The sequence below is a fragment of the Cricetulus griseus genome, chromosome 2 (assembly GCF_003668045.3).
Source record: "Cricetulus griseus strain 17A/GY chromosome 2, alternate assembly CriGri-PICRH-1.0, whole genome shotgun sequence".
In the NCBI taxonomy this organism is placed as follows: domain Eukaryota; kingdom Metazoa; phylum Chordata; class Mammalia; order Rodentia; family Cricetidae; genus Cricetulus; species Cricetulus griseus.
In genome coordinates, this window is record NC_048595.1 from 165,970,828 (window position 1) to 165,990,573 (window position 19,746).

The following is a 19,746-nucleotide window of genomic DNA, read 5'->3' on the forward strand; positions in this document are numbered from 1 at the left end:
GGCCAGCATCCATGGAGGATGGCACAGAATTTTTCAGAAGACCTACATACGCCAAGAAATATTGCTCAGAAAAACACAGCACCACCAAAGCGCCGGAGTTTGCGTTTCTTGTGCTCCCTGCTTTCCATTCTCCTGAGTTGTCCATCTCTTCCCTCCTCCACAGGAGGTCCACGAGAATCCACATCGTAATTTCCTCGTGTCTGCTGGACTAGGAGATTGGTACCCGCAGACCACGCGCCGCGCCTGCGCACAACGTCTTCTCGCGTGAACGCCCTGCGGTGGCCGCCGTCTCCCTGTCGACCCAGAGTGCATGGCCGGTGGCCGGCATAAGCCACCCTCCGCATCTTCATGGAACCGGGTACCACCTTGCTCCCCAGAAATACATCCCTCCTCCCGCCGTCGGGATCGCAAATGAACGGGTGCGCGCCGCCTTAGAACAGTTAACACCCAGGAACCCAGCGCAGGAAGGTGCAACCCAGAGGAACCCAGCCGGAGGCGGGACCAGGCCGGAGCCACGCCCCGCATCAGCTCCGGCTTCCCATTGGCCCATGTACCTGTCCGTCCGCCTGGCACTGGCCCGCGCCTCTTTCTCCGCTACCTCTGCGCGTGTGGGGCGGGCGGGCCCCCCCTCACCCCCCCGCCCCGGGAGAACAAGCCGGAGCTGGCGCCGGCTGCCAGGAGCTTACGGGAGGCTGGGCAGGGCGGCGCCAGGGCCGAGCATCTCGGGCTGTAGCGCCGCGACTTCTCTGCCTGCAGCACCACCTGGCGCGGGCCGGGGTCCGGTAAGGCGCGGAGCGGGCGGCCTGGTGCGGGCGGGGAGGCGGGCGCGGGCCTTGCCGCCCCCGGGAGCCGCGCGTGCGGCCCGTCTGGCGGGTGGGCAGCGGGGTGGAGGAAGCGGCGCGGCACTCTGTTGGGCTCCTGCTGGCTGGTGCCAGGACACCCCGCTTTCCTCCCAGGAGTCCAGCCGGGTGGCTTCCAGATCTCTAGCATCCCAGTCTCTTTTTTTCCTCCTGCGCTGGGGAAAGACATACTTTGTGGTTAGAAACCCCTTTGACAAGCTTTCTTTCTCAATAGAGCTTCAGGGAGGCACATGAGTTGGCCGGTGTGTGTGTGTGGGTGTGTGGTGTGTGGTGTGTGTTCGTGTTCCATATTTTAAAAGAAAGAGTTGTTGCAGGTTAGAAAGTTCTAAGATTGGCGTGGTTCTCTTCATTCACATGTAATGGCACCTGTGCCCCGGGATTGGCAGGTGACTTTATTTGGGGGAGGGAGGTACTGGTGATCATTCTAGAAAATGTGTTGCTTGTGGTGATGAGCATGATCAAAATAACTGACCTCAACAGAAGTGCACCCTTAGTAACGTTGGATCCCTGGAATTATCCTCTTAAATGCTTGTGGTAGTCACTTTAAGCAAAGCAATTAATAACGTTGTTATTTCTGTTGGTGTAGCAGCACTGTTGTTAGAAATGGGCTGGGCGCTGTTCTCTGAACAGGTTACCCTAGAATAACCCTTTCAGGTTGGTGCTCTTATCTGCCAGTAAATACCTTGGAAGGTAAAGTAACTATTTCAAGACCCGAGTCTTTAAATAAGCCAGGAACTGGATTCAAACTCAAGCTAACTTCATAGCTGTTCTCCCTCTAACCATGTGTACTTCTTAAGCGTTGTTTATGTTGTTAAGCGATTGGGAAGTAATGCAAAATTTTATTTTTAGTTTCCAAATATTCTGGAACATAGAAAAAAGAAGCGATCGGTTGCATCCCCCGAATAAATAAAAAAAAAAAGTAAATGTATCTTATGCATCACCACCGTAATTAGCTGGTTATATACATCTGCTACACGGTTTTCAGAAATGCAACAGTTTATCTTTTTAAATATTGGGTTTTTAAGAAATCAGCTTTGAGCATATATTGTAAACTGAAACTGGCTCTTTGCTGTGGTTAGGGAAGCTTGAAAGTTAGATACAGAGGCCAGAAATGCTGATACAGTGCATTACCATCATTAGGCTTGGTAGACCTTGCTGTTATTGGAAGGTCTTCTCCTCAAAAGCTGCCTATGGAGAAGCAGCTGAGTCACACCCTTAAAAGGAGTTTAGTGAACTTAGGAAAATACATTTCAAAGTCATAAAGGGCTCACTGTTTCAGGGTTGCTGTGTTTTTACTTGTTTGGTTGATTGGTTTTTAGAAAGGGGCTAACGTAGCCCCAGCTGGCTTGAATTCTGAATTCTCCTGCCCTTGATTGCCAAGGGCTGGGATTGCACCCCTGAGCCTCCAGATGGTGCTCATCTTAGAGGTGGTGGTGATGTTTAAGTGAAAAGCTTCTATGGTGCTGTTTATGTCGAATTTGTATTCAATTCTATTTTTAAAATTCTCATCCATACTAAACTTTATATTATGTTAAAATAAAGTTATAATTTGTTAAACTTGGAGCAAACTAGTTACATTTTGATACACACAGAAAAAAAAACGCTACAATATTACAAGCTGTTAATCTTAGGGAACAAAACCTGGGTTCAGCTGGGCAGTGGTGGCGCATGCCTTTAATCCCAGCATTTGTGAGGCAGAGGCAGGCGGATATCTATGAGTTTGAGGTCAGCCTAGTCTACAAAGCTACACAGAGAAACCCTGTCTCGAAAAGCCAGAAAAAAACCCTAAAGAAAACAAAAAACAAAACAACAAAAAAGACAAACAAAATCTGGGTTCAAAGTTACATTTGGATTAATAAAAAATTGTTTTATGAAAAGTTAGCTAGTTTATTTGAAGATGATCATTTTGCGTATACATGGCTGAAATTGATCAGTGTTTACAAATTTCAAAGTGAAGAACATATCATTTTTGTAGATACTGCATAGTATTTTCTGCTGTCTGGATCTCGGTGCTGTCCTTAGTCTCCTTCTTGACCTAGGGAATAAGGTATTTTAGGCATTAATCTTGATTATCCTCAGAGCCTCTAAATTTAATCATTAAAAATATGTTGATGCAGAAAGTCACTGGTGTTCAGAATGCAGCTTCTAACCAAGGCCAGTACTTAGTAAGGAGCATTCAAAGAACACCGAAAGAAGGGTGTTGAGTCTAATTTAAACCTTGACTGTCTTAAAGCTTGAGGGAGTGAAGAAAGCCCTTTGAGAAGTTCTTGTTTTGAGCTATGAGAACTGAAACCCAGAGAGGATGTGACTTAACTACGAATTAGTTGATCCAGCAAGTGGAGAAACAAGGGTTTATGTCTGGGCAGTTTGACTGTAGTGCTTGTCCTTAGGCCTCTCTTTTTATTGGAGAAACCTTCAAGTCAGTCAGTGAAGCTTGTGACAAGATCACGATACTATGCATATACATCACTATTCTGTACGTTTGCATTTGGGTTTGCCTTGCCTTTTGTGTGTGTTGTGCCTGTGTGCACTTAGTGCAGAGACCACGGTTGTCCTCAGCTTCCTCTCCATCTTCTTTGGAGACAGGATCTCTCACTAAGCCTAGAGTTGACCTCTGTCTATACTGGCTGGCAAGATCTGTACCCTGCTCCCCATCCTCAGCACTGAGGTTACACCCTTGTAACTGGCTTTTTATGCATGGGTGTTCAGGATTGAAACTCAGGTCCTCTTTGAAATATCTCTCCAGCCCTTGCTTTCCTGAGAAAAATGAGTGTTTTGATGGAGTGGTTGGTTCCCAGATTAAACTTCATGAACAGGTTTTTGGATCTTTTTTTGTTTTTTGTTTTTAAATATATATGTGGAAGGTATATGGGATCAGAGAGGAAATTTCCAACTTCTAAGTTAAGAATCTTCTTTAAAGCTACTGTAAATCATGCTGTTTGGGAGGCAGAGGACTCCTTCGATTTTTGAGACCAGCCTGTTCTAATTAGTGACCAGCCATTGGAACATAGCAAAACAATGTCTTTAAGACATCATCAGAAGTCCTCTCCAAAGCCCACTGGCCCCATCCTGTCCTAAAAGATAGGATTTAGCTGCCCGAAGAAAAGGTCATAACTAATAATATAAAAACAAAAGGTACATTTACTATTATGAATAACACTATTACACTGTCCTAGTCTCTCCTTAGGTGGTCACAGGCCATCCATCGAAGACCTGACTAACCCCAATGCCAATTCAAAGACCATTTGGGATCTCAACAGCTCATTCTAAACCAGTAATTATCTGTGTCCAGATTCCAGTTCAGGTCTCTGATGGCCAGACTCGCTCATTACAACCAAGTCATGATCTCTGCCTTGGGAATAGGGTCAAAGACTCTGGTCTTTCCAGGTGGTGGCCATCTCATTTCTGTCTCCAGGGCATGAAGTGACTTTATAGTTGAAGTTCCTGTTGGAAGTACATTTGAAGCCCTGTTTGCAAACAGCACCCAGAACGAGAGGTCTGCTGCCTCAGAGTTCAAGAACCCCTTTGTGTCATTGCTTACTCTTGAAAGGGGACAGGGAGAACGGCATGGTTACATTTTCTGTGAATGTGAAATGTTCTTGGTCTTTGCCCAGTTCTTTGCTGAGAGCTGCAAGTTTTGGAGCATCTTGAGTGATAGGAATGTCCTTCGTTGTTCTTGATAAGACTTTCTGATCACATCATATTATGCTAATGAGGTAACTGGGTAGAGCTCCGGGATGGGGCTAGCACTGTGGGGACTAGAGGACTGGAACGTTCAACCTCACCCATGACCCCTGGGAAGGGTGGGGCTGGACATTAATCTCTATAAAACTTCCTGAATTAGAAGAGTTCATGTGCTTCTGGGTTGCCGAGCACGAGGAAGAGTAGGGGAGGCAGTGTACCCTGCCTCTTTGTACTTTGCCCAGCGCTTCCCTGGCTGTTCATCTGCATCCTTTCCCTATCTCTTATAATTAAACAGTAGATTTAGTCTTTCTCTGAGTACTGTGAACCATTCTAGCAAACTACTAAGCACATAAGGAACTGCTTGATGAGAAGTATAGGTGGCAATCTACTACTTAGAGTCAGCAACTGGAGTGAGGCCAGTCTTGAGCGCATGGGTCCTTAACCTATTGGTTTGACACTGTCCGAGTAGTATCACAGTTGACTGGGATTATAGGGCATCCTTGGTGTCTGCTGTAGAATTGTGTGGAGTAAGCCTGTATCCATCCGGTCAGGTATTTGCTGTAATTCATAGGAGAGAGATGCTGCATCTCCACTGGTTGGTGACTGAAATGGGTAAGGAGAGTAAAAAGTTTTCTCTTTACACATAAATAGATAGTTTCGCCCCTTAATTGTTCTATAGGCAGTGGATCCACTAACCAGGTCAGGAAATAAGTGACAGTGTTTGTTTAAATGGGGAACTGCATGGCAGGGAAAACAGAAACTTCACTATTCCCTTAACATTGTCTTCAATTTCCAACATGCAAACAAAAAGGAAATTTAAGTCTGAAGAAATTAGACTGCTCGGGTTTTAGATCTCCTGGTTTTGTGATTTTCAAACAGTAAATTTGGCTATCTTTATGGATATTCAGCTGATGTATAAGTTAAGATTATAGGAATGACAAAACATTTGCATGAAGTAAAAATTGAAAGTCATATCCACTTCAGTCCTTTCTGCTCTCCCGATCTTAATGTATGTGTTTATTTACATTAGTAAATTTGTCTTTAATGTGTTATTGATGTTATATGGATACAATCACTAAGCACAGAGTTCTGATTCAAAAGATTTTTGTCATAGATGGGTCTTTAGGGATTTGAATAGGTTGTTGAAGATTTTGATTGTTAGGATTTCCTTAATTTTTTTTTTTTCTGTTCTAGACACTTCCTACTTTGTCAGCTTTTAAGGCTCACACTTAATGCTTAAATTCCTTCCCTAAAATTTTTGGAGAAATTCATTTCTGTCTTGGCCTTTTATGCACAGTGATTTTTCCTTTCTTCAAGAGCAGAAAACCTTTCTTTCACACATTCTTTCCCCTACATTCCTTTTCATACTTTATTTTAAAGTTACTTGTATCCACGGCTATCTAAGTTGAGTGGAACATCTGTGACAATGTTTCAAGTCTCCAGCTTTGCTTACATCTAACATCAACATCACCCTCCAGATGTGGGTGTTTTGGTTGGGCTCCAAGCCTTATGCAAAGGTGGGAACCTTGTGATTCCTGGTGGGTAGTGGGAAACAACTTGAGCAGTTACTTGCAAGCTGCAGTATTTTAAGTGGCCACGACTATGTGATCAACAGTGCTTTGAAAACTGGCCTTAATTTGCTGATCTCTGGATTGAAATAGTTGTAGAAAACATTTCAGAAATGCTAATTTCCAGGCCCAGAGGGGTGTGTGTCCAAGTACAACACAGGCAGGAGATTTTATATCCTTCAAATGACAGGGGTTTGTAGTCTCTGCAGCAGGGACCAGCACCTTTATTTATTTATTTATTTATTTATTTAAGGTAAAGAACCAGTGAGTAAATAGGTATTCTGAGCCACATGTGTTTTCTTTGTGTTATGTATTTTTATTTCGAATATGTGTTTTTGGGACCCTATAAAAATTGTGAAAACCATTCTTAGGTCATGGACTATGTACAAACGGGCTACAGCCTGTTGCTTTTTGAAATGCACACCCATTTTTGATTGCTAACCTACACTATCATAAAACAGTATTGCTTACCCATAAAACAGTATAGTCTTGAGACACTTTGAAGCTAGTGTCTTGTTTGATGATAAAATTTAAAGTGTGGTGCCCTGTTTGCTTCCCTGGAGAATTCCCATTGTTTCTGTATTGTGTCTTGGGGGAAGCAGAGGAGAAACTAAAAACTGGGAGGAAAGTAAATCTGAGAACGCCATACTGTCTCTGTAATTTCTGTGAAAACTGGAACTGATTGCCTATTTAAAAGTCATATTTTGTGGTTGTTCTTGAGTAATTTTTCTTTAGTTGCAAGCTGTGTTTTTGTTTTATTGCTTAGTTAGCAGTCCTTTGGCTTTGAAATTCTACTTAGCAAAGGTTCTTCCCATTTATTGGGAAGGTTGAAAAGAGAAGTGGAGAAACCAGAAGACTGACTGTCCATAACATCTGCAGACAGACAACCAAAAGCTACACGTATGAGCGTCCTAGGTAGCTATAAATTTGCTATATATATATATATATATATATATATATATGTAGCTGTATAATATATATTACATGTAATGCCATCTCAGTCTTCCTTGGAGTCTTATAATATATTAAATGGTTATTCCAGCATTTGCTGGCACACTTGACACCACCGCATAGACTTCTTTTTAAAATAATTTCAAAAGATGCATTTGACTCATATGTCATACCTCTTCCCCTTGTAACTTTGTAACATGCATTCAAAGTGGAGCATCTTATCTGTGGTTACTATATATTTGGTTTTTTTTGGTTTTTTTTGTTTTTTTTTTTGCTGCTGTGATCAAAACCTGACTGCCGCCCCCCCACCCCCCCAAAAAAAAACTTATAGAGGGTTTTATTTTGGGTAAGGGCCATCTTGGCAGGGAAAGCATGGCAGAGTTAATGACAGCAGGAAGAGCTCCTGGCTGGGACCAAAGGTGTAGAGGGAAATGACCAGCTGTTTGACTCTTTTCCCCCCTAGTCATTCAGTCCAGAACCCCTGCCCATGCATGGTGTCACTCAAGGTAGGTCTTTCCCATTAAACATTTTTGGAAATGTGCTCACAGACACCCGAGGTATGTCTCCTGGGTGATTCTAATTCCAGTCAAATTGACAGTGAAGTGTAGCTCAGTTGCTAAGGACAGGAAATGTAACATAAGTAGTGTTCCTCCCTCCCTGCCAGCTGTCTCAGCGATGCCCAGTGTGCAGTGAGTGTTCGAGTCTGCTTTTGAAGTGTGTGAGGTGATGCTTTGGGAGCTGTGTGTTTCTTAACAGCACTTTGTTTTTCCCAGGTGAGAGAAAAGATGTTTTCCCGGGTAAGAGCCATTGTCACTCCTTGTACTTTGACATGTCGTCATTTGCACCTGAAGGAGAAAGGCAAACCACTCATGTTGAATCCAAGAACAAACAAGGTTAGTAACATTAATTCCAATGTGATTTATCTTCCTGGTATCGGTGTACTTTCAGACTGATAAGGCTTGAACGTTTCCCATTTGATAGTTTTATAGCTGGGTGACTAAAGCTTTTTGGGGAGAGTTGCCTTTTCTATACCCCATCTTTCATTCAGCTGGTTTTGTTTCTTTGTTTGTTTGGTCCCTCAGACAGGGTTTCTCTGTGTAGCCCTGGCTGCCCTGGAACTCACTCTGTAGAACAGGGTAGCCTCAAACTCAGAGATCCACCTGCCTCTACCTCTTGAATGTTCCTGAGAAAACATTCAGGGTTTGACTCATTCTGACCCGTATTTACTGTATGACACTGGCATCTGAGTAAGGCCCTTTGGCAACTCACCTGATGTCATCTGAAAAAAAATGGCAGAACAGTAGCTCCTGCTTGTTGATGCTTTCAATGGAAGGTGGGGGCAATAAAACAGGCTTTTGATGTGCTTTGCATAGTGTCTGGTGTGTGGTTAAGACATGTGTCAGTAGTGGTTGGGGAATAGTTTAGTGGTAACATGCATGCTTACTATGTTCCTAGATTCAGTCCTCAGCACCATAAAAAAGGCATTAATAAAATGTAACTCTGAGTAAATATATATAAGATGTACTGGCTGGATTTGTGTCAACTTGACACAAGCCAGAGTCCTCAGAGAGGAAGGAGCCTCAGCTGAGGAAATGCCTCCATGAGATCCAGCTGTAAGGAATTTTCTCAATAAGTGATCAGTGGGGGAGGGCCCAGCGCATGGTAGGTGTAGCATCCCTGGGCTGGTGGTCTTGAGTTCTGTAGGAAGGCAGGCTGAGCAAGCCAGGGGAAGCAAGCCTGTAAGCAGCACCCCTGCATGGCCTCTCCATCAGCTTGTGACTCCAGGTTTCAGGCCTGCTTGAGTTCCTGTTCTGTCTTCCTCCAATGATGGACTATGATCTGGAAGTGTAAGCCAAACAAACCCTTTCTTCCCCAGCTTGCTTTTTGGTCATGATGTTTCATTGCAGCAATAGAAACCCTAGCTAAGACAATGAAATATTTTTAAAAAATTAATTCTAAAGAGAGATTTCTTAGAGAAATCTTGCAAGAGGATAGACAGAGTTTATCACAATACACGAAGTGCACCTTTTGGGGAATGCTGCATTGAGATTAAAGATACAACCTGTTTAAAAGACTTGCCATAAAATTTTTGCCAATCTGATATTGTCTGACTATGAGAGAAAACTTCTGAGCTATTTAGCATGGCATATTTACAGGAGTTTGAGGCCTGCAAAGGAATGGTAGGTGCATAGAGTACTCCTCATCTCAGCATGTCTGACACTGGCAGAGGGTTATGCAAGCTGCTGTTAAAGCGTGCTTAAAGGAGGAGATCCCTTCTTGGTTTTCCTCTGCCTCCAGATCTTCCATGCTCCTGGAACTGTCACTCATTCCTAACCCAGGACTGGAGATATGGTGTGATGACAGAGCACCAGCATGGCATGCGTACTTGGAGACTTGATTCAACCTCTAGAAACATCACAGAGCAAAACAAAGCAGAACTTAGTGGCTTTTCCATACCACCATAGCCAGGTAGTTCCTCCTTCTCTGAAGCCCTGCAGCAGTTTTAGCCCCTGGTCCTATGCCGTCACCAGTTTTTGTCTCTCTCTGATGCTTTCCATGTCCTAAGGTCATGTTACCATGAGTTTATCTTTTTGAGCCTGTTTCCTGTTTCTTTGAGACAATACGGTTCATCTACTTTGTATCTTTTCTACTATCTCATAGTAGCCATTTTGTAAATATGTTGGGTTTACTTATTTGTCTTTAAATTGTATGTGCGTGCGTGCGTGCGTGCGTGCGTCTGTGTCTGTGTCCGTCCGTCTGTCTGTCTGTCTGTCCATCTGTGCCAGCAGACACAGAACCCTCTGGACCTGGAGTGGCAAGTGGCAAGTGGCTGTGAGCCCCATGATGTGGGTCCTGGGTGTTGAACTTGAGTCCTTTGGAAGAGCAGCATGTCCTCTTACCTGCTGAGGTATCTCTCCAGCACACCATACCTGGCTTCTTAGAGTGACAGATGTTTCATTTTCTCTATGCTTTCCTTCTCTTTCTCTTCCAAACCCAGCACTGAGTATCAGACTCAAGGCCTTGTACATGCTGAGCAAGCTTCTATCACTGAGCTGTTCTACATTGTAGTAATATTTAAGTGTGGGTTGTTTTTATTACGTGTAGCTAATGAAGTCTCTGGCTAGTTTGGCAATCAGCTAATGATAAGACAGAGACTTAAAATGTCTAGAGCTAGAACTTTGCTAAGGGCTGTGATGCATGATGCACGCATGCCTGCATCACTCAAACACTGCGGATAGGTCCTGCTCTTAGAGCCTGCCAGCTATCTTCTGCTGTTTCAAGGCTTTCCTGGAAGTTGTATTCCTCCCAGTGCCTCACTCACATGGACATTGTATTCCCTAAGCTTTTTCCTATGCAGCTTTTTGTTCAGCCTGTTGTTTACTGTGGGTGTTGTTGTACAGCATTTCAAGCAGTTGTCTGAAACTAAGTTCTGCCGCTTTCTTGGTTAAGCGCTCCCTGATCATTGCAATAAGCCTTCAGTTATTTTCCAGAACTAAGAAAAAAGTTAGTTTTTCATGATTTGGCCAGTGCTCTTACCCCTTTTATGGAGGAAATTTCAGAAATCCATACTTAAGCATTTTTGCTGGGTTCATTTTAATATAATTTATCCCACAGCCAAAACCTGGAAATTGAATATGTTCTGACATAGATTAATTTTTAGCTCTATTTTGATTTCATTTATATGTTACATGCATCTATATATATGTGAAGTTTTATGTGAGTTTTCTAAATAGGTTAACAATGTGCTTTGATTGGCAACCCTGGTATTCATGGTATAGATCTACTGTAAATTCTTTGTGGCATAGACGATGGCATGGTTAGTTTGTATTAGCCAAGAGATCTAGGAGCACCATTAGAACCAATCACTGTTGTATACTCCTATATTCCCTGTTTAACTAGAAATTTCTTGGAATGACTGTGTGCAGATAGTATTGCTTCATTAGAAAATATGTTCATTAAGGTATTTAAGTGTAACCAAGTATGGTAGTACACATCTTTAATCCTAGCACTAGGGAAAAAGAGACCTGCCTGGTTTACAGAGCAAGTTTCACGACAATCAGGGCTACATAGAAGTCCTGTATCACTGCCTCCCCCCCCAAAAAAACCCAATCAAGATGTTTATATGTACTTTAGGTTGTCTTCCATTCCTGGCAGCAGTATCTCTAAGAGGTAAAGTACCCTTTCCATACACTCATCAATATGTGGTATCATCAATCTTAAGACATCTTGAAATTCCTGGAAAATGTATTTTACTTTTCAGAATTTTCACTTAAATTGTATCTTAAAGGATGGTGCTATTGCTACTTCAGTTAGTACTAATTTTAATTCTTTATTTCTGTTTTTTAGGGAATGGCATTTACGTTACAGGAACGACAAATGCTTGGTCTTCAAGGACTTTTACCTCCTAAAATAGAGACACAAGATATTCAAGCCTTACGATTCCATAGAAACTTGAAAAAAATGACTAGCCCCTTAGAAAAGTAAGAGTTGATTGGATGTTTAGTTTTTATGTTGGCAGTTTTTGTTTTAGAATCGCGGTGTGATTATTTATGGCATGAGAAATGTACACCTTCACAATGAAGTTTGCTCTTTTGTCAGCTAACTCCTGGTGACTGTGTCTTCTTCACTTTAAAGCACACTTGCCAGTGATCACTGTTGTAGAGTTTGGCAGAAGTAAGTTTTGTGCCAGTGATAATTACTTGCATTCACAGTCCACATGTGATTAGAACATTGAAACAGGAGGTGCCATCTAATTTGCTCGCATTTTATTCCACGGCTTTCACCGGTCTCCCACTTCGTGTGTGACATTCTGCTGCTAGACTTGAAAGTGCAGGAATCCAGGGGTAAGGGGCTGCCTCTAGAGAGAGCTTTCTTGCTGGTAGAGACTGTAGGTTCTTGAGGTTGCATGGGACATCAAACAATGAGAGAGCTAACAGCTTTTATAAGTAGGTTGAGTCTGCCGATATGGTCTCATGATAGACCAAGGGACCAACCCAGTAGCATACAGCCCCGCCTTCTAGGAGTCCAGCAGTCAATAACTACTCCATGACTGTAACTGTGCTCTGTCTGTGCTGTGGTGTGTGTTATGGTAGAAAAATTGTACATGGGATCTATTCTGAGAGCATGAGGGGGCATGTAGCCCAACTTGAGGAATGAGATAAAACTTCCCAAAGGAAGCGCTATTTAAGCTGAAATTTAAAGCATGTTGCAAGCTAACAGTCAAAATGTGAAAGAGGAAGTTATTACATGTAGAGGGAAGTTATATCTGAGTTCAGGACTGACTGTATCTGTTGGGGTAAATCTAAACTGCTGGCATGTGGGATTAGTTCCATTGATGCAGTGGGACAAAAAGATAGTTGCATTGAGAAGTGAGTGGGTGGGAAGAAAATGTCATCTACTCTGAAGAAGTTAAAGTAAGAGGGGGAGGAAAGACATTGAATAATAAAATGGAACTCTGGTTTAAGTGTTCTCTCTTGGGGAACAAGTTGAATGTGCTCATAGTTTTACACAACAGATGCAGGAGAAACTGCTACAGCAAGGTTCCCGAGGAAGTCACAGAGTCAAGGGCAGAGGTGAAAGACTCTGTTAATCCAGAGGGAGATAAACACAGATATTGGTAAGGGTAGTTGTGCTAGTGATGGCTCTGAACTCATACGTGGTGACTTGGGTTTTCTTATAAAATCGAATTTGAATGTCCCAGATAAAATGTAGAAGGGCTAAGCCCATTCAGTGAGGAAGAAGCACTTGGATATGAAATAAAGCCCCTCCAAGTTAGATGGGTCAAGAAGAGCAACCCTGACATTGTGGTGCACTTAACTTCTCAGGTGTTATGGCAGTTGAGAAACTGATGCAGAAGGAGCAGACTCATAACTTGAAGGCTAGCCTGGGCTACATTGTGAGACCCTGTCTAAACACAACAAACTGTATGAGAGCAGGCCCTGGAGGCCCTGTGGAATGATCTCATTTGTAGTGCTGTTCTACACGGACAGTGTTAGTTTCTACAGAAAAGGAGAGATGTAGCATCGGTTCAGGTTTTGGGGCATCATTCTAGGCTTATTACTCTGAAGTTAAATTCAGCCTGATTGTCTGGAGTTGACTGTCTGATTGGTGGGTGGGGCACACTCACTTTGGTGGGTTTTGCAGTGGTGATGTGACTTCCGGAATGGTAATAGTTAGAGAAGAGGATAGGGTTATGATGAGTGTGGAAGTCTGGTCATTTGCCACCCCTACATTTTAAGAACAAGGTCAGTGTGAGGCAAACAGAAATGACTGAAGTAGAATGAAGGTGAGCGTTCCCCTCTCACATGCCTGATGGGTCGTCTGTTTCTTTAACACTCTCGTAGTCTCTCTCAGAAAGCTATCTTTGCCATTTTATAGCCTGATGGCTCTTGAATATTTCCCTAGAATGAGGAGAAATTGTCTCCTTAATTTCTACCTGTTGATGTCTCTGGTAGCTATATAGAAAATACAGTTCATTCATATAAATGGTTTGTTTACATATTCACCAAATAAAATGCAGTAATACAAAGGTCTCAGCCTAAGATGGTGTTATGTCCTAATAAACCGTTTTTACATTGAAAATGTTGTAAGGTGAAGGTATGTTTAGTATACCCAACCTACCAAATACCATAGCTCAACAATACAATCCATTTCAGAGGAAATTACTGACCTTTGACTGCATGGCTTCCTGGAAGCTGTGACTCACTGTAACAGCCCAGCATAAGAGAGGGTATTTTCATGTAGCCTCCACACGTACCCTCTCTTTTACAGATGATCACTCCCTTAAGGGTTCTTTTCCTAAACAGTACAAAAGCAACGTGAAGTTGAATACAGAAGAAATAATAGGATATATTATATGTGTGAGTAGGGAATGGCCTCTGAGCTACTTTAGAAGACATGATTAAGGGACTGTCCCTAGCAGATAAGGAGCCAGGGCCATCAGATGCACCTTGTCCAAGGAGATTTAGTAAGTCAGGATAGAGGGAATGGGGCTGGAAAGTACATGGGGACTTGTTAACTTTTAGGGGTTTGAGCCTTATTTTATTGGCATTTAGAATCCATTTAAGGACAGTTACAAATGATTACAGATAATGTGTTTTAAAAGAATCGATTGGAGCAAGAAAGGAAAATTGTATGAAGACTAGTGGTTTAGACTGAATGTGGGGACATATTTGAAGGATACTTGTAGGTGTTTGCTTTAGGCCTCAGTGATCTACTAGATTGTGGCAGAGATAGGGAGGGAGGGAGGCAGGCAGGCAGGCAGGCCTCTAGTTTGACCCTTGTTTTCTTGGTGGTGTTTCTGCTCCATGTACCTAATGAAGCTTAAAACACAACTGGATTATAGCTCATCAGCATGGTGGCTTCCTGTGTTCCTGGACTTCAGAGCAGTGCTTGGGGCCTTAAGTGTTTGGTGAACACTGGATGTGTACCACTTCCTTTAGCTTCGTCATTTACATGTGAGCCTCCTGTTGACCCCCAAGCATCTCCAGGCCTTTGTCCAAAGGGCTAGCTGTTGTTTTTCTTGTTATCTACCACTTAAGTAATCTGTGTTTTACTAATTTTTAGTACTGAGTGTTACAGAATTATAACTTAGGGTGGGGATGTGGTGTGAGAGAAAAAGTGTGTGTGTGTGTGTGTGTGTGTGTGTGTGTGTGTGTGTGTGTGTGTGTGTGAAGGGCACAGTTTTACAGGTTTAGGTTAACTGTCAAAAGTCAATTTTCAGCTTGATGCAAGCTAACTTAGGCATGATTTGCTGTGCTTAATTTCAGATACATCTATATAATGGGCATACAAGAAAGAAATGAGAAACTGTTTTATAGAATACTGCAAGATGATATTGAAAGTCTGATGCCAATTGTATACACACCAACAGTTGGTCTTGCCTGTTCCCAATATGGACACATCTTTAGAAGACCTAAGTAAGGCTTGTTTTTAAATACAACTTGTTTTAAATATAACTGATTATTGTATAAGAAAAGCATCATTCTGTAACATCTAATTAGATTTCTGTGTGTTACAGTCTTATCCCTGCCAAGTTTCTCACCTCACAAAAGCCATTTGTATTAAAAGAGTAATTGATATTAATAAAAACTCAACATGTTCATATCTTTTGTTTTTTCTAGAAATAGCTCAATTAAGTAACCCCTAATAATTATTGCCATTATTAGAGGAGTTGTATAGTAACTGTACCATCCCCCACCACCACCATAATTACTGTTGAGCCTTTTGGCAGTTTGCCAGGTTGTGGATAGCTTCCTCATTTATCAGCTTTAATTTCTGATACTTTTCCTCCCTTTAAAAGGGAAATGAGCTTTGATGAATTATTTTAATCAATTAATTCTAACGCCATCAAACATTTTAGTATGTCTTGGTGGGAAGACTTCCTCCATGTGTCATTGCCTCAAGTCCCTGAGTAAGTACATGCCTGGCTGTCACCTAAGGGTGAAAGAACCTGTGAAAAACTATTGAGAGGACAGTGATGTGCTAGATCTGTCTGAGACTATTTATTTGAGTTTTTCTGCCCCTTCTGGTCTGTTGTTTATCTTAATCCTTGTTTTTTCCCATGGCCAGCTCACATCATATTGGCATCCTTGTAGGCATTTAGACCAGAAATGACAGCATCTCTCGGCACTCAGCCTCCTCCCACCCCCAAATCTAGTCTGAAGGCTCCTCTCAAACTTGAGTCTGTAAGGAGTACCTGTGGAATTATTTAAAAGGCTGAACCCTGCCAACTTTCTCTCTCCCCACAAGCTGATGAGGAAGAAAATCTAGCAGCCTGAACTTAGTGAGCACCCTGCAAGCTTATGTTCCAGAAAGTCTGGCAGACACTAAAAAGCACTATTTACTCTAACCTGTATGGTGCTGTTCCAGAGTATCTGAAACATTTCTAGGATACAGCCTGGTGGTTGGCTGCATGTGTGGTTTCCTATTAGAAGAGTGTTTCTCAACTCAGGCTAAAGAGCAAAGGAAACTGCAAAGTGCAATGCCTAGACCTCACCCCGTGGTTCAGTTAGTCTAGGTGTGGACCCTGGGTTAGTTCATAAAAGCTCTTTCTGTGATTCTCATGTGCACCACAGATGACAATTGACAGGAGACATAACAACATGGGGTGGGGTTTTTGGATGCTATTAAAGCATTAATTCATTGTATCCTATGTAGGAATTTTTACTTTATTTTTCACTTTGATGGTTAGACCATGCAATGTGGACACATCTCTTTTGGGGAAAATGATCATATCACTTAACAATAATCTTTGTTAGAGCTATTCTATGAACAACATTATTATCATTTGAAAGAGTTGAATTGTTTGGAAATAAATCAATGCTTGGAAATTAAACCATATCTTAATGTTTTACTAAAATATCTTTAAGTATCCCAATTATGGACAAAAACATAGAAAAAACTGTCATGAAATGTAAAGGTGTTTTTGTTTTATTGCAGGGGATTGTTTATTTCAATCTCAGACAGAGGTCATGTCAGATCAATTGTGGATAACTGGCCAGAAAACCATGTTAAGGTACTAAGAGCACACCCTCCTTCTCACAATGTCTTCTCTTCCTTGTAAGTTAACTCTAGATTGCCAAGAACAAGTTTCCCTTGTCACTCTGAGTTGTTTACACTTATGTACGTGCAGATGTATGCTTTCTGTCTGAGGAGGTGCTGGTAGTAATCACTGTGAGATGGACCATTGAGACAGTGCTTGTTCTGAGCAAGACATTGGCACCAATGTACCGAGCTTGGTCATAGCCCTCCAGCTTCATCAAATGTTGGACCGAGTGTGGAGGTGCAGACCAGACCTGTAATCCTCTAATCCCTACACTTGGAAGGAAAGGCAGAAGAACCAGAAACTTGAGTTTGAGACCATCCTGGGGTACATGAGACCCTGGCTCAGAAAAGGAAACAACATAGGAACGTTGGTTCTGGGGGTAGTTATGTTCTCTCTCTGTGTGTATCTCTGTCTGTCTGTCTGTCTGTCTCTCTTTTGTCTAAGGTAGATTTAGATCCTTGGCAAATACTATGCTGTCAAAAGAGTTTTAAATGTAGCAAATGCAAGCCATGGTCAATGTAATTGTCTTTCATGAAGCATACCAAATAACTTAAAGATCTTTGGGTAGCACTGTGCTTGTCACTGCAGTAATCTTACTGCCTTTATTATGAATGTCTTCTTTACCAAAGGAAATACTGATGAATTGTGAGTTCAGCCATGTACAACCCCAGCACTTCAAGGTGAAAGTAGAAGGATCGGGTTATCCTTCACTTCATAGGGACTTCTAGGCCAGCTTGTGATAAATTTGATACTGCCCCCCTCTCCACATCCTTCCAAAGTCATTAGTTCAGATAATTTAGGAAAAAAATTGGTAAAATAACTAAATTTATAATATCATCTCCAGATGGTTTTTCTCCTTTACTTTGCTAAGGTTTTTCTTGATTGCCCTAGGTTGGTAGATCATGCTGTTTATTTTTAGACTTTTTATTGTGGTAACCTCTTACTTTAATCCTATGTTTCATACTATTTTTAATACTATTCCTATGTTTCAGCCAATGAAAAAATACTTAGCTTGGTCCTCCTGTGCCCTCATTCTGTCCCCAAACCCAAGTCAGGTGGGAAGCGTGTCTACTCAACTCTCCTTTAATACCTCATAGTAGGCAGAAGTCCTAGTTTAAGTGTGCTCTGTGGGGTTGTAATTGGAATTAGACATAAATGGTTCTACTTTTGGAAGTGAGAGTAGAAAACAGAGCAAAAGAATCTGTCCTCTTTAAAAATGAACTTCCTTAGCGCCCCACTTTTGGCAGCTTCTAATACCCTTTTTGTCTTATTTTATTTATCATGAAGGCTGTTGTGGTAACTGATGGAGAGAGAATTCTGGGTCTTGGAGATCTGGGTGTCTACGGAATGGGGATCCCCGTAGGAAAGCTTTGTCTATATACAGCATGTGCAGGCATACAGCCCGAGAAATGCCTACCTGTGTGTATCGACGTGGGGACTGATAATAAAGTGAGTAACACCCTCCCCCTTTGCCCAGCCTCCCCTAGTGTAAACAAACAAACAAAAAACTATAGCTGTCCTCGAAGATGATTTGTGAAGGGGGAAAAATCTTGTCATTTTAGATGTTAATCTTTGTCTTAAACTTGGCTTTTAATATTTATATAAGAGTGAATCAAGTCTAAGTTTCCTAAAGGATTAAAGTTTTATCTTACATGTTTACTGTAAATAAATACTGTAATAAAAACCTTATTTTATATTCACTTTCTTATATAGGCACTATTGAAAGATCCATTTTATATGGGCTTGTATCAGAAGCGAGATCGATCTCAACTTTATGATGATCTGATTGATGAATTTATGAAGGCGATTACTGACAGGTACCATGTGCAGCTAATGGGTATGGTGTAAGGGACACTATCCTGCTGTTTTCTTTTATGTCCTTGTAAGGGAGCTTGTAAGGGAAGGATTAAATTATGGGGACTTTTTCATGCCCACTGATACGTGCTGGCACAGATGGTACCTCCGTTCTGCATTGCTGGCTGGGATTACCTGACATTTTGAAGAAAGTCTGCTTTCTCCTCTCCTGTACTCTCATGGTGCCTTCCTCCCATAAGCCTTCTGTGGCCAGGCTCATTCCCACGTCTCCACTGGAGCTCTCCCGCAGCTTTGATATCTTATGTGGCTCATTTTGTGGGGTTGTTTGTTTATGTCTAGAGGAGTGTGCTTACGTGTGCTGGTGTGCATGTGGAGGCCAGAAGACACCTTTAGGAGTCTGTTCTCTCTGTCTACCAGTATGTGGATTGAGCCCAGGTTGCAAGGCCTGCTTGGCAAGCACTGTACCTGGACTGTCATGAATGGATCCTCTATTTACACATGTGTTTGTGGGCTGCTGTCCTGGGAATGGAGTCCAGGGCCTCACACATGCTAGACAAGCACTATATGACTGAGCTAGACTCTCTTGCATGTATAGTAAATTGTGGCCTCCACACATGTGACTCATAAAGCCACCTGTAAGGCCCTGTACTCCAAACTGCTAGGGGTTCCTGTCTTAAGAAAGTCTGTCACTGTATCTCAAATTGAATGCTTTCCCTTTCCAAACACCCTGCCTTCTCTATTCCTAACTGCTAATGATGGCAGTAACCTTCACCCCATTGCGAGACCCTTATTCTTGGTGCCACTTACGACTCTCCTCCATCAACCAGCTAGTCCATCAGCGCTTTCTCAGATTCAGCTGGCACTACCATTTGCATACCTCATAAGTCTGTCTCTTTTATTACCACGGCCTTCTTTCACTTTTCCTGGATTCCTCTAAATCCTTCTCCAGCCAGTTTCTCTCTAGTTTATTTCCATCTAATACCAGGATTAATCTTGTAAGAATGTGTATTGCTTTACATAATTTTTTTTTTTGCTGGAAATTTCTCAATGCTTTTCTGTTACCATAGTTTAAAAACCCAAATTCCTCATCTTTATGCTCTCTCTCTGTCTCTTCTCTCTCTCTCCCCGTGTGTGTATTTGTACATATGTGTGCATGTATGTGCATTTGTGTGTATGAATGCTGGTGCATGTACCATGGCAAGTGTGGAGGTCAGAAGATAACCTTTGGTGTCTATCTTCACCTTCAGCCTTAAACCAGGGTCTCTTCACTGTTTTTTCTACTACCCACTCTTATATGACATGCTTTTTATGCTGCCAGCTG

The 19,746-nt window shown here is 42.1% G+C and overlaps 1 protein-coding gene across 3 annotated transcripts in view; it reads left to right on the top strand.

Moving 5' to 3' along the window:
* The first annotated feature begins 250 nt into the window (after positions 1-250).
* The window catches only part of Me2 (malic enzyme 2), a 45,889-nt gene continuing 26,393 nt past the window's right edge, over positions 251-19,746 (top strand). Inside the window, exons 1-7 of one of the 3 annotated variants that reach the window (XM_027397876.2) lie at positions 251-358; positions 7,837-7,956; positions 11,411-11,544; positions 14,833-14,982; positions 16,505-16,580; positions 17,898-18,059; positions 18,324-18,427. In XM_027397876.2, coding sequence (XP_027253677.1) covers positions 311-358; positions 7,837-7,956; positions 11,411-11,544; positions 14,833-14,982; positions 16,505-16,580; positions 17,898-18,059; positions 18,324-18,427 — 794 coding nt within the window. In that variant the 5' untranslated portion in view covers positions 251-310. Of the gene's footprint in view, positions 359-400; positions 420-451; positions 783-7,836; positions 7,957-11,410; positions 11,545-14,832; positions 14,983-16,504; positions 16,581-17,897; positions 18,060-18,323; positions 18,428-19,746 lie in introns of those variants that run through there. The other 2 variants (XM_035440065.1, XM_027397875.2) reach the window with 2 other exon arrangements.